The sequence below is a fragment of the Schistocerca piceifrons genome, chromosome 5, assembly GCF_021461385.2.
Source record: "Schistocerca piceifrons isolate TAMUIC-IGC-003096 chromosome 5, iqSchPice1.1, whole genome shotgun sequence".
NCBI classification, from domain to species: domain Eukaryota; kingdom Metazoa; phylum Arthropoda; class Insecta; order Orthoptera; family Acrididae; genus Schistocerca; species Schistocerca piceifrons.
In genome coordinates, this window is record NC_060142.1 from 676,848,808 (window position 1) to 676,863,543 (window position 14,736).

General features: G+C 42.8%; 1 protein-coding gene across 1 annotated transcript in view; it reads left to right on the plus strand.

Moving 5' to 3' along the window:
* LOC124798663 (phosphorylated adapter RNA export protein) overlaps window positions 1–13,628 on the plus strand; it is a 116,136-nt gene extending 102,508 nt beyond the window's left edge. Inside the window, exon 6 of the mRNA XM_047262162.1 lies at window positions 13,162–13,628. Coding sequence (XP_047118118.1) covers window positions 13,162–13,505 — 344 coding nt within the window. The 3' untranslated portion in view covers window positions 13,506–13,628. The remainder of the gene's footprint in view (window positions 1–13,161) is intronic.
* Window positions 13,629–14,736: the final 1,108 nt, after the last annotated feature.

Below are 14,736 nucleotides of genomic sequence, written 5' to 3' on the forward strand. Positions count from 1 at the left end.
AATGCATTAGTGCATCTTAATGTGCATCTTCAGTCGTGTTTTGACATAACTTGTCAGTTCAAGTCAGTAGAGCTGTGAAGTTGCACTTCAGGTGCGAGGAAAGAAAGTATGCCTGTTAAGGGAAAGAAGCATGTACGAAGATTGTATTCATTAGAAACAAAGTTAGAATTTTTGGATCGGGATGAGAAAGATGAGCGTATTGTTGACATTTAGTGTGCTGTGGAACTGTGAGAACTATGCAAGGCACTATGGAATCAGTTTGAAAAACTGCCGAATATTCAGCTAATGTAAGTGTGACTAGAGTGACCAAATCTGAATCGAAGGCTATGGAAAGAATGGAAAAATACTAAGCCGTTGGACTGAATACAACAACCAGCAGCCTATGCCTCTCTCTGGAGCTGCTATTCGAGCTAAAGTCAAGAGATTGTATGCACATTTAATGGAAGAATAGGACAGTCTAGCTCCTTTCTAGGCCAGCTCTCGCTGGGTTGATCGCTTCAAGCATCATTCCAGCTTACACAACATTAAAACGACAGGAGAGGCAGTTAAAGGTGAAGAATTTAAAAAGAGTTTTAAAGAAATGTAACAGAACAAGGCTATAGTGTGAAACAGGTTTTCAAGTTTGACAAAATGGATTATTTTGGAAACAAATGCCTAGCTGCAAATTTACTTCTATTGGAGAAAAAATGCCACCTTACTTTAAGGCTGCCAAGAACTGATGAAACTTTTTCAGAGGTCATGCTACAGGGGATTGCAAAGTAAGACCATTTATGATGTACCACTCTCAAAATCCTACAACATTCGAAGGTTGTGATAAGAGCACACTTGGAAGATCATTTGGGATGGAAAGAAAGGGAAAAAAAGGGGGGGGGGGGTGCTGACTTCTGCCATTTTCAGTGAATATTTTGCTAATGAACTGAATAGAAAATTGAAGGCCTACTGTAAAACAGAAAGAATCTGATCCAGAATTCTCCTGCTTGAGAACTTTCCTAGCCACCCACTTTCCATTATTAATTCAAATAAAAACAATGAATTCATATTTATGCCATGGGATGCTACATCTGTCGTGCAATCCATGGACGAGGGAATTATTTCTACATTAATAGGCGTTCTAATCTGCACAAGACTTTCTCAAGTCTCATAGAAAATTGTAATTTGAATGGCAAATTTACCATCAAAATTTTCTGGCCACAGTTTATTATTAAGATGGCCATTGATGTTATTAGAGATGCATGGAATGACATCACTCCAGAAATGTTTGAATGGTTTATGGAGGGAACTGTGGCCAAATGCTGTGTCATTGCTAGAAGATGGAAGTGATCAATGTAACCACCATTGCAACAAGAGAAATTTTGTAAATGGCATGGCAGACTGGATTCACTGATGTCGATGAAGGGAATGTGTGTGACCTCCTAAATCCCCATTCTCAGGATCTGAGAAATGAAGATATGAACGTTTTCAGATAGAGCAGGTAATAAAGAGGAAACAGTAGTCAAATAAGTTCAGCTTGTTAGAAATCTGACAATGAATAAAACGACTCAGGCCTTCAAAATAATTGACACTGCAATGACACCTAAAGAAGTGAGGAGTGCAGTAGTGAAAAGAGGAGTTGGAACATTATCTTAAATGTTACAAAGGTTGTATAATCAACTGTCGAAGAAAACAAACATTTCTTTGCTAAAAGTTGTGGCACTTCAAATGAATGTCAGGTGCTTAGTGAGCACATTCCAACTGTAACTTTTTGTGTGTAAGGAAATCAGCCACAGAAATTGACTATAGCACTATCAGATTCTTCCAATATCAGTGATCCAAAGCCTATTTAGGACATAGATGGATTTTGAAGTGTATAAATTTTGTATTGAATTTGTGTTCTAGAGAGATGACCAATGGTTATTTTTGGTAAAAATACTAAGAAACTCTGCTATTTTATGTGAGTATTTTACGTATAAAAGTACTGTCAGTTCACGCAAATTCAGTATGTGCGGCAATTCCATGGAATATAACTGTTATCACATATAATGAGATTTACCTGTGTGTCCAACATTGACTGTCCAAAAAGTGTTTGTCTTGTAATGAAAACTAATTTTTTTACACCATTTCACAGCCAGTATGAATAGGATTGCGTAATTGTGTGTTTTTTTTAAAACTGATAGATCAGTATACCCAAATATTTAAATAACTGGACAGGTAAATAAAACTCCCATGGGTGAAGATTCCAAATGAAAAGATAGTAAAATTGAGAGGAAATTTTTTAAAAAGTTACAGCATTATTAAAAGATATGGCAAAGATTAAGAAAAAAGGTCATAGTAAAACCAACTAATGTGATAAAAATAACGGAGATATTTTGATAAAGATGTAAATAAAAAAACCTTTGCAGGATAGTTGTCCTACATTGCTGAAACAGTTTTTTGAGCACTCAAAGTCACATCTTTGGCTTAATTTCACTCAAAGCCATTTGAAAATGGTTTCAGTTTCAATCCAAAAGTTGGAAAGAACCATAATTTCAGTTACAGAATCAGCTGAGGAGTTAGAGCTGCTTAAAGAAGAAACTGGTTACAAGAAATTTAGTAAATTTCAAACATCAGTTATTTCTTCAAACTTGGAAAAGGAAAAATAACATGGGGATATGCTATAATGCTCTCTCAACCACTGCTTCCCTTTCATGCCCCTCAACTCTTACAACTGCCATCAGGTATCTGTGCAAACAGTAAATAGCCTTTTGCACCCTGTATTTTACCCCTGTCACCTTCAGAATTTGAAAGAGAATATTCCAGTTAACATTGACATAAGCTTTCTCTAAGTCTACAAATGCTAGAAATGTAGGTTTTTCCTTTCCTTAACCTAGCTTCTATGAGAAGTTGTAGGGTCAGTATTGCTTTGCGTTTTCCTACATTTCTCCAGAATCCAAATTGCTCTTCCCCGTCTTCAGCTAGATAAAGATGTATTGTTTGATGAGATAGGATGTGTGCACAACGTGGTATCCAAGAAACTTGAGGAATGAGAAAAAGTGACTTTGGAAACAGATAAGAGATGATTTGATGTTTTCCATACACTTAAAAGTACAAGTACTTCATGTAAAAATATAGAGACGCTTGTGAATTTTGCTCTTGCTGTACCAGACACAAATGCAGTTGTGGAAAGAGTATTTTCAGTTGTGAATTCCCTTTAGTTTGATACGAAAACTGTTTTACCACTGAAACTATTGAAGCAGTTGTAATAGTTATGACATATCATCAAGGCCTTAATTGCAAGACATTCTACAACCTGCTATTAACCATTTCAAAGCTTTTGAAATATACTGGATCTTGTAATAGTTGCAAAGCTAGTAGCAGTGTTCCTGACCAGTAGCTAAACGGTCTCTGGGCTTTTTGATATCTACATTAGTGTTCATTTGTTAGAAATCATTGTATCAGTTTCTCAGTATTTTGAATTATAATCAGTTCTTAGAAAAACAATGAATTTTCATATGATGAAGTGCCATTACAAGCATGTTTTGAAGTGTCTTGTTAAAATATATGCCTTTTTATGTTTTAAATGTTAGTTTTTATTTTTTTAGTCAGATGACACAGTCATACCTACAGAATACTTTCATTTTGTTCAAGTATGCAGTCTTATCTGGTCATCCTACACTAGGGTGAACGTCTACAGGATGCGATACCTCGAGCCTGAACCTACATCCCCCCTGTGGTCCAGGGGTTAGAATAGGCCCGAGGTATTCCTACCTGTTGTAAGAGGCAACTAAAAGGAGTCTCACACGTTTCAGCCTTTATGTGATGGTCCCCTGTCAGATTTGACCTCCATTTTTCAAAATTTTCCCAAAGAGCGAGCCAATTGAGGAAGGGCGCCTTACATGGTGCATTGTGTCCATCGTGCATCTCTTGGTCGAGGACACCTTTATGGATGCATTTTCTACCATGCACTATGCAGTGTCGCTTTGTGTGTCAATGATGGCCATGGACATCTTTGCACCTGAGATCCACCACAGTAGCCAGTCCGTTGTGGTGGGGCCGCCATGTACCCTGTTGGTTGTAGCCCCCTGACAAGATAGAGGTCGTTCTGCTGATGCCAGTGCCGTTAACTTCCAACGTATACCAAGGAGTAGGTGCCCGTCACCCTGGGGCATTGGGACTCCCAGCAATGGCCATCCTGCCAAGTGGCCTTTGCTGTGGCTGGGTGGCACCTGTGGGGAGGGCCCCTGGTCGGAGTTGGTGGCATCAGGGCGTGTAGTATGTCACCTCTTGCTGGTCGTCCGCTGCCAGGAGTCTCTAAGAGGGCAAAGTCTAACTTTAATGCTACGAAATATGACCCCGAGTCATTCCCCTCCCTGGCCACACCATGGGAGGAATGCCAGGCTAAGGATGGCAGTGAAGCTTATTCACCCCAGTACCTCGTATGTATGAGAGTTGATGGGGAATCTTTCATGTCCATGAAGCCCCAGTTTTTTGTGGAGCATTTGGAGGACAAGTTTGGGGAGGCAGAGGGCCTGTTCAAAATGTGCTCTGGGTCAGTTTTGATGAAAACAGCATCCTCTGCCCAGTCATGGGCATTACTGGCTTGTGGCAAGTTGGGGGTGTTTCTGTTACCATCACATCACACCTCATAAGAGCTTAAATATGGTCCAGGGTATTATATTCAACAGGGACCTCCTTTTGCAGTCTGACGACGAGCCACACGCCAATTTAGAGTGGTGAGGTGTTCATTTCATCCGGTGCGTCCATCGGGGTCCAAGGGATAACCAGGTTGCCACCGGTGCCTTCATCTTGGCCTTCGAGGGTGATATATTGCCCGAGAAGGTCACAAAGTGGTGGTCTACCACTGTGACGGCAAGCCACATATCCCTCCCCCAATGCGGTGCTTTAAGAGCTGGAAGTTCAGCCATATGTCTTCCGCTGTATTTCCAGCCCCACCTGTCGAGATTGTGGACGTCCATCGCCTACCAATACTCCATGTGCCCCGCCTCCCCTGTGTCAACTGCGGAGAGAATCATTCACCTTGCTTGCCAGACTGCAGGAGTTTACAGAAAGAGAGGCAAATCGTGGAATACAAGACGCTAGACCGACTTGACCTACAATGTGGCTAAGATGAAATTTGGGCGCCTACATCCTGTAGCTGTGACCTCTTCATATGCCGTCGCTATGAGAACAGTTGTCGCCCCATCACTTCCTCGAATTCCTGTCGCCTCTCAGAAGCGGGAGACAAGACCTGCCCACTTGATGGTGGGGGGCACTTCCCTCCCTGTTGCTCCTATACCCCCTACTTTGGGAGCTACACCCCCCCCCCCCTCCAAATCGGGGATTTCAGTCCCCACTTCTGAGCCAGAAAAGCGTAAGGCTTCTTCGACTCCTCTCGCTAGGAAGGGGTCTCTTGCTTCGCTCCCTTCCCAGATTTTTGCTAGTGGTAAAGGTGACACCTGCCAGTGAAAAGCCCAAAAGCAACTGGGTGTAGGGCTTCACGGTCATCCTCAGTTCCAGAGGTTGACTCAATGAAGTCCTCCCAGCCATGGAGACCCAAAGAACAGCACAAGAAATCAAGAAAAGAAGACCCCCAAGAACAAGGAACTTGAGGTGGCACCCACACCAGCGCAACCTGCAAGCTCTGCATCTGAGGATGGGGGATGGGAGATTCTGGCATCCACTGAGGACCTGGATCTCGCTGGACCCTCAGACACAATGGATATAGACTGTTCATGCAAAAGTCGGAGGCAACAGGTGAACCTGAGGCTTAAACTGCCTCATTGATTGTTCCATGCCTTCCCAGTCTCACGATGAGATCATCCTCCAGTGGAATTGTAGCCTTTTTTTTTTCCCACCGCCTGGCTGAGCTATGGCAACTGTTAAGCTGTACACCTGCTTTCTGCATTGCCCTCCGGGAAACCTGGCCCTTGACAATGTGGACCCTTGCCCTCCTCGGCTATAATGGATATTACAGGAACCGTAGCGACTATAATCAAGTGTCAGGTGGAGTTTGCGTTTATGTCCTAAACTCAGTCTGTAGCGTGTAGTGAAACTGTGCCCCTTCAAACCCCTCTTGAAGCTGTGGCTCTCAGAATACGGACGACGCATGAAATAACTGTTTGCAATGTATATATTAGCTGCAATGATTGATCAACTCCCTAAACCTTTACTACTTTTGGGAGATTTTAATGCCCATAACCCCTTGTGGGGTGACTCCGTGCTTACTGGCCGAGGCAGAGCTGTCGAAACTTAACTGTCTCAGTTCGACCTCTTAAATGCTGGGGCCACCACACATTTCAGTGTGGCTCGTGGTAGTTACTCAGCCATTGATTTATCAATTTGCAGCCCAAGACTTCTCCCATCTATCCACAAGAGAGCACATGATGACCTGGTGGTAGTGACCACTTCCCCATCTTCCTGTCACTGCCCCAGTGTCAGACCCACGGACACCTGCCCAGATGGGCTTTAAACAAGGCAGACTGGGAAACTTTCACCTCTACTGTCACCATTGACTCTCCCCCACATAGTAACATTGATGTGATAGTTGAGCAGGTGACTACTACAATCGTTTCTGCGGCAGAAAACACAATCCCTTGCTCTTTATGGTACCCTGGCAAAAGACAGTCCTTTGGTGGTCGCCAGAAGTCGCTGAGGCAGTTACAGAGCGTCAGCGAGCTCTACAGCGACATAAGCAACACCCTTCCCTAGAGCATCTGATAGCCTTTAAGCGGCTCTGTGCCCATGTATGTCAGCTTATAAAACGACGGAAACAGGAGTGTTAGGAGAGGTACGTGTCGACCATTGGGTGCCATACATCACCTTCCCAAGTCTGGACAAAGATCAGATATCTTTTTGGGTACCAGACCCCAACAGGTATCCCAGGCATTACCATCAGTGGCACACTATGTACCGAAGCAAATGGGATTGCCGAGTACTTTGTTGAGTACTGTGCTCGAGCCTCTGCATTGGAGAACTACATGCTCATCCTTTCGCACCTTCAAACGGCGGATGGAAGGGAAAATCCTATTGTTCACTACATGCTACAGTGAACCCTAGAATGCTCCATTTACCGAGTGGGAGCTCCTCAGCCCACTTGCACATTGCCCTGACACAGCTCCTGGCCGGATTGGATCCACAGTCAGATGATTAAACATCTCTCATCTGACTACAAGCACCATCTCCTTGTCATCTTCAGCCGGATCTGGTGCGATGGTGTCTTCCCATCACATTGGTGGGAGAGCACCATCGTTCTAGTGCTCAGACCTGGTAAAAACTTGCTTGATGTGGATAGCTATTGGCCCATCAGCCTTACCAGCATTGTTTGTAAGCTTCTGGAACGTATGGTGTGTCGGCAGTTGGATTGGGTCTTGGAGTCACGTGGTCTACTGGCTCCATGTCAGGGTGGCTTCTGCCATGGGCACTGATAATCATGTGTCCCTCGAGTCTGCCATCCGAACAGCCAACACCTTGTTGCCATCTTTTTCAATCTATGCGAAGCGTATGACACCACCTGATGACGTCATATCCTTGCCACATTATACAGGTGGGGTCTCCGAAGCCCGCTATGTCTACCTCTACGTGATTACACTGCTATTCACAATTAAATGCTGGCAAAGGGTTCAGTGAACCACCTTCAAGCTATCTCTCTACCGTTCCCCTCTCGAACAGCGCTCGGGAGAAACGAGCACTTAAATTTTTCTGAGCAAGCCGTGATTTCTCTTATTTTATTGTGATGATCATTTCTCCGTATGTAGGTGGGCGCCAACAGAATGTTCACTCCCAATTTTTATCCAGAATTTCCTGTCACTCCGTACTTTCCGTGTCCAAGTTGTTGCCTCCCATAGTTCCCCCCATATCTAGAAGAATGGGGTCCCGCAGGGCTCTGTATTTAGTGTATCACTATTTTTAGTGGCCATTAACGGTCTAGCAGCAGCTGTATGCCGTCCGTCTCACCCTCTCTGTATGCAGACGACTTCTGCATTTCATACTGATCTACCAGTAGTGGTGTTTCTGAGCGGTGCGTACAGGGAGCCATCCACAAGGCGCAGTCATGGGCTCTCGCCCACAACTTCCAGTTTGTTTTCGTCCGCTAATTCATGTGTCAAGCAGTTCTGTCGATGTACCGCTCATCTGGAACCAGAACTTTACCTTCATGACGATCCAATCACAGTAGTGGAGACATATCGATTCTTAGGACTGGTTTTTGACACCCAATTGACTTGGCTACCTCACCTTCGTCAGCTTAAGCGGAAGTGCTGCCAGCACCTCAATGCTCTCCGCTGCCTGAGCAACACCAACTGGGGTGCAGCTCACTCTACTGTACTGCAGCTCTACAAAGCCCTTGTTCAGTCCCCGCCTTGACTATGGGAGTCTGTTTATGGTTTGGCGGCACCCTCAGCGTTGTTTTTACTCACCTCAGTGCACCACTGTGGCATTCGCCTAGCGACGAGAGGTTTTAGAAAGAGTCCTGTGATCAGTGTCCTGGTGTAGGCCGGAGTCCCTCCATTGCATATCCGACATGCACAACTGCTTGCCAGGTAGATTGTACACATTTGTAGTTCTCCTGAGCATCCGAATTACTGTCTCCTTTATTCACCCGCGGCAGTTCGTCTCCCGCATCAGCGGCCCGGGTCACGGCTAACGATTGCGGTTCGCGTGCGATCCCTTCTGTCTGAATTGGAGTCCTTCCCTTTACCACCTCCCATCAGAGTCCGTCCGCATACACCTCCATGGTGTACACCTAAGCCGCACATTCGCCTGGACCTGTCACCTGAGCCTCAGCTGTCACTTCCTCTCGAATCTTGACGTGTTCCGGGGCTCTGAAGTGGTGTACACACTTTGAATAGCATTCTTTGTCCGATGGCTGCAGTGTATTCACTGAGGAGCTGGTGGCCATCTCTTGTGGACTTCAGTATATCTGTTCATCCCCTGGGGAATCGTTTCTTCTATGTGCTGACTCCTTGCGCAACCTACAAGCTATCGACCAGTGCTACCCTCACCATTCTTTGGTAGTGTCCATCCAGGAGTCCATCTATGCCCTGGACCGGTCCCGTCATTCAGTGGTGTTTGTGTGGACCCCAGGACATGTCGGCATCCCAGGCAATGAACTTGCCATCAGGTTGGCCAAACAAGCAACTTGGAAACCGCTTCTAGAGATGGGCATCCCTGAACCTGACCTTCGTTCTGACTTATGCCGTAGGGTTTTTCGGCTGTGGGAGACAGAATGGCAGAACAGTACACAAAACAAACAGCGTGTCATTAAGGAGACTACGAATGTGTGGAATTCTTCCATGCGGGCCTCGCAGGGAATCAGTTGTCCTTTGCCAGCTCCGCATTGGCCATGCTTGGGCGACCCACGGTTACCTCCCGCACCGTGAAGACCTGCCTGAGTGTCGGTGGAGCACCCACAGGGTGTATACGACCCAGGAGATCCGGGAAAAACCCGGGAATTTTTTCGTCCGGGAGAAAACTGGGAAAAACCCGGGAATTTTTCCTTGCTTTAGTTACCAGTTAAATTTTTGTGATTTTGACTGGTAAGAACCAATGCTCTAACGAAGGATATTACTGTATCCCGCTTCTGCTGAATAATGCTACAGCAAAAAAACATGAGCGAGAGAGAGGGAGGGGGGGGGGAGAAACGAATATAAAACTTACGTCGCAAAGAAAATGCGCCATATACAACAACAAAACACAATGCTCATACAACCGTCTGCCAACCAAAGTGTGTCAAAGGCTTTAGGGAGAATATGTAGTGCTTCCTAACAACAAATTGCATCCGATGAGCATGACATGACAGCTGTTTACATTTGATTTAATTGGACAATTGCGGGCGGGCTCTTGCGCATGTGCAGTTGAGTCGCCTATGAGTAGTACCTTCTCCCGCTTCTGGCTACAGATGTGTGGCTGGGCGCCACTACCTAAATTGCACCGGTTTGGAAATATCGTAGATCCGGGGCTGATGCACAGAGCAGTCTGAGTTGTAGTGGGGAGGTGGGTAATCTCCACATGACCTGTGTTTACGTTTAGTGATTTTGCTGTTTCCTCTTCGTTTATTGCTCTCACATTAAATGAAAACAAAACTGATTTCTGTGGCCAGGAGCTACCAAATGAATTAAAATACGTTCACATAATTACGGAAGGCTAAAATATGTCGCTAGTTTCAGGTTTTATTTCCACCTTTCTGACAGTCAAGCATTAATCACCTTGCAGAGCAATGAATTTTATTTTTGTGGGTTTGCTAAAGAGATTTGGCTTTTATTAATATTTTGCGCTGAGGCCGTCAATTTATTTGAAACAATGTGTTTAATTTCACACTGTTGTCTAGTTTCAACTGTTCGCTGTATTTCAAGTGCACGTTTTCCATCTGCTAGCTTGTATAGCATTATGCCATAATAAAGAACCAAACATGAGATAATACAAATTCAAATGGCTCTGAGCACTATGGGACTTGAGGTGTTCAGTACCCTAGAACTTAGAACTACTTAAACCTAACTAACCTATGGACATCACTCACATCCATTCCCGAGGCAGGATTTGAAACTGTGACCGTAGCGGTCGCACGGTCCCAGACTGTAGCGCCTACAACCGCTCGGCCATCCCAGCTGGCCTGAGATAATACAGTACTGGTACTCAAGAAAATTTACATCTGAATCTGGTCATACAATTGTGCACTTTAAGCCAAATTATGCATTTTAGTATAGTTCACGAAATTCCGATGCTCCTGAAGTATCCTTTGATGTCTTGTTTCTTTTATGACATAATGCAAGATCTTTTAATATTTTACACGTACGAACATATGGGCTTCCTGCGTCATCGTAGCTGCGCAGGCGCAGCGATGCCTGTTATCTGGCGTTCTCTGGCAACTGCTGAAATGAACCGATTTCTAACAAGTCATGGGAAAATATTGCGAATGGTGGTTTGAAAAGTGTTACTTTCAAAGTAAATTTCATTTTACGCAAGATGAACTATGAGCGAGAATGTACGATGAATTTCTTAAATCACAGAGCGTTTGAGTCTCATTTAAAAATCAACTCTTTGAGGACGACCATCTAGAAGAATTTCGAGCCCAGAAGATCAGACATTTATATCGTTATTAAAAATTTTACTGGCACATTTGTGTGATGTATCTTAAAGTATAACACGCACAAATTATCAGCATTATATGTGGAAGCTTAGCTTCTCTTGCAGCTTATTAATCTTAGAGACCAATATTATTTGTGAAAGCATTGTTTTTCTTCTAGCAAAACTATGTATATTAATTTAAACCATTAACTTTTCTTTTTGTGTGTTCGCACTACTTAGGAGTGGTCTTGCTATTGGTTGATTACACTACATGTCCTGTGCTGTCATCAGCTGCCGAGATCACGTGACGTGAGCTATGACTGGCTTACAAAAGTGCATCGCAATCTCGATTTCATTGCTTCGGAAAGTAGCCTGCAGTATTTGGTGGAATTTGAATTTATACCTCCGTAAAATGAAGAAATGCAGCGCACATGTTGCTGCACATCAAAGATCTTTCCAAAACGTGTCGTCGTCATCCCCCCCCCCCCACCCCCACCCCCCACCCGCGGGTTTTGTTTTCTATAGTGCCGGCAAATTCTACGTCTGTGTAGAAAACCATAAACATTCTAAGGATTGATAAGGTTTACAGTGCTGGGGAACTGTCATTTAACACAGAAAAAGTGTATTTTCACCCGGGAGAAAGTGTATTTTCAACCGGTAAATCCAGGAAAAATCCGGGGATTTTTTTTCTTTGTCCACATATACACCCTGACCCAGTTGACGGTGGCCCATATTCTGGTGCACTGTCACACTTTGACTGCCCAGCAACAAAATATTGGGTTACTGGACTCATCACTGCTAATTTTCTCTGACAATGCCTCATCAGCTGATTTAGTTCTATGTTTTATTTGTAAGGGAGGATTTTATCATTTGATCTAAGTTTTAGTGCATGTCCTTTGTCCCTCAGTGTCCTCCACCCTAATGCTTCTAGGGTGGAGGTTTTAATGTGTTGCAGAGTGGCTGGCTTCTCCTTTTTGTTCTCATGGTCAGCCAGCCGTGGTAATCTGCTTTATTGTTTTAATCTCTTCATCCCATTTCTTGTGTTTCTGTGGTTTTCTTGTCCCTTTTTGTCCATTTACATGTTTGTTGCCCCTTATTGTTCTTGTGATTTTTTCTTTCATTCCGTTTTGAGTTGTCAGTCTCGTTTGTTTTATTCTCGCACTTGTGGCATTGTTTTATTCGGAACAAGGGACTGATGATGTCGTAGTTTGGTCCCTTTTCCCTCTTTTAATCCAACCAACCAGCCAACCAACAGCCTACATCACCATATAAGTGGCTTAAAAAAAGTAAGTCACACTCTTGGGAACATATTCTTGTTAGACTAGAATTGCTCATGAACTGAACTTGAGGATTTAAATAAATTTTTGGCATGCTCAAAATCACATGCCGTTTCATTCTATTGCAATTTTAAACACAGATGTTGGACAAAAGGAAGCAAAAGACCATGGGATTGATTTTATACTTGCATTCCATCATAGCCGGAAACATTCATGCTTGAATAAAAATATTGCTGGAACCTTAACTTAGCGAAAAAAGGCCAACTCCATATGGGTCATTACCCCCCCCCCCCCCCCCCCCCCCCCTCCAGATTCCTGTTTTTAAACATTGTGTTTATGACTAATCCAGTGAATTAAAACATTTGTTCATGTAGGATAACAGCAAGTATTCTTTTTATGAATACTAAACACATCCAAATCTAGAGGCCAAAAATGCATTGATGAAGAAGTGCCTTTGCAATAGTTTGCCCTACTGTAAATTAGATCATATTTCATAGATTGTAAATTATTTTGCTTCCTTATGTGTAACACCAACAAGATGTATCCATTGTTGTATTTTTAAACAGACCTAATGAAATTGGTTGATTACTGCTATGCAAAAGTGACATTAGCAACTGAATTGTGTTCTCACTAATAGATTATTTTAACAGTAGAGTAAGCTATGGTTGGTATAGATGAAAATAGTGGGAATGGAGGAGTGAAAGAGGCATGAGTTAATGAAATTAGACACACATAACTTGGAGAGAATTTCTTGACAAGGATATTTCTCCAATTTGTGTAGTTGTGTCGCTCACCAGTCTCCTCCTCCTCCCCCCCCCCCCCCCAATTATTTATCTATTTAAAAACATGATTTCATCTTTATTTACAGATAAATTGTCAGATATGGACCTTCCAACACTACTAACTAGAGCTGAACTAGCTGCAGCGAAGGCAAATGATGATGACGACGACGATGATGAACGAGAAGAGGGTGAAGCAGAGGCTACAGACAAGGAAGAGGGTGAAGCAGAGGCTACAGACAAGGAAGACACCACTAATCCTCCTCCTCCCCCATCACCAGCAACAGATGGACGGGATAACAGCAGTGACGGAGAGGATAGGACTGCACAGATATCGTTTGAGAACAGAGGTTGTGAAAGCAACCGCTGTACTGTCACTTACGATGATGACGACTTCCTGGATGTGTCTTGCAACCCCATGGACCTGTTTTAGGTCTCAAATACGCAGTTCAGTGTACTAAATGACTGATGGAAGAATTAAATGTGCAAACTTGAACTTTTTTCTTTGATGAAAAATTTTTACTTGTTCACTAAAATAAAGTTACTATAAAAATTATGATGACTATTGCTTCAATTACAGATTTCAGTCAGCATTGGCAATCAGAAGCCAATTTCTGAATAGGGTATGCAACCAAATCTAAATTCTCACAGAAAAAATTGTGAAAATCTTGCTCAGAGAGAGATATCAAAATTTGTTTAATGTAGTTTTCTCACAGAATCTGGAAGCTTATGGTTATCAGATGTGATGAAGTTGCAGTATGAGCACTAGGTGTCTGAATGGGGCTCAGATAGTTGTATCTGTTCAGGAATACAACAAACCATAATTTCAGAAAAGACAAAACCAATTTGGAAGTCAATTTCAAGAATCCAGTAGAGAGCACAACTAGTATATGCTGCTATGCTCCTCATTATGAAACTAAATTCACAGAAATGGCAGTGGAAAATCATAGAAGAATTTAAACAATTTAGCAATAAAGATAACCACTCACCAAATATTAGAGATGTTGAGTCATCTTCAGACACATAAACATGACTGAAAACTTTGCTAGCTTTGGACGAATCCTTTTTAGAACTGATTTTTCTGAAAGCTAGCAAACTTTCAGTCTTATTTATGTGCCTGTTGACACCTCTACTGTTCTGTGAGTTGTTACCTATATTCTCAGAGAGAAATTTTTGGCCACAAACTTAATAATAATAAATCATATGACAAAAAAGAAAAAGTTTTATTATAAAAGCAGTAGTTCATTTTGGATAGTAGTACCATCAGCCTCCATATACTCTAAAAAATAAAAATGAATTATGCGATGCTAATAGACATTTTGTAAGAAATCAATTACATTATATCACTGGAAAGATTCTTTACCCAAATTATTGGAATTTATGACTAAAACCTGTCCTGTATCTACAGTTTACTAGTCAGTTAAAATACTGACGATGGCGGAAGGTGCGTGTGCGGGAGGGGGAGGGGGGCAGCTTTCAAGTGCCCCCAGTGAATCAGAGTTTTACCCAGTGAATCAGAGTTTTATTGTTTTATTACAAACAAATTTAAATCATTAATCAATGTATTGGTGGCTCAGCAGGTACAAATGGTGTATTTAGTTGTATGATGATTTACAATGTTTTAAACATAATTAATATAATTTGGACACATTATCCATAATGTG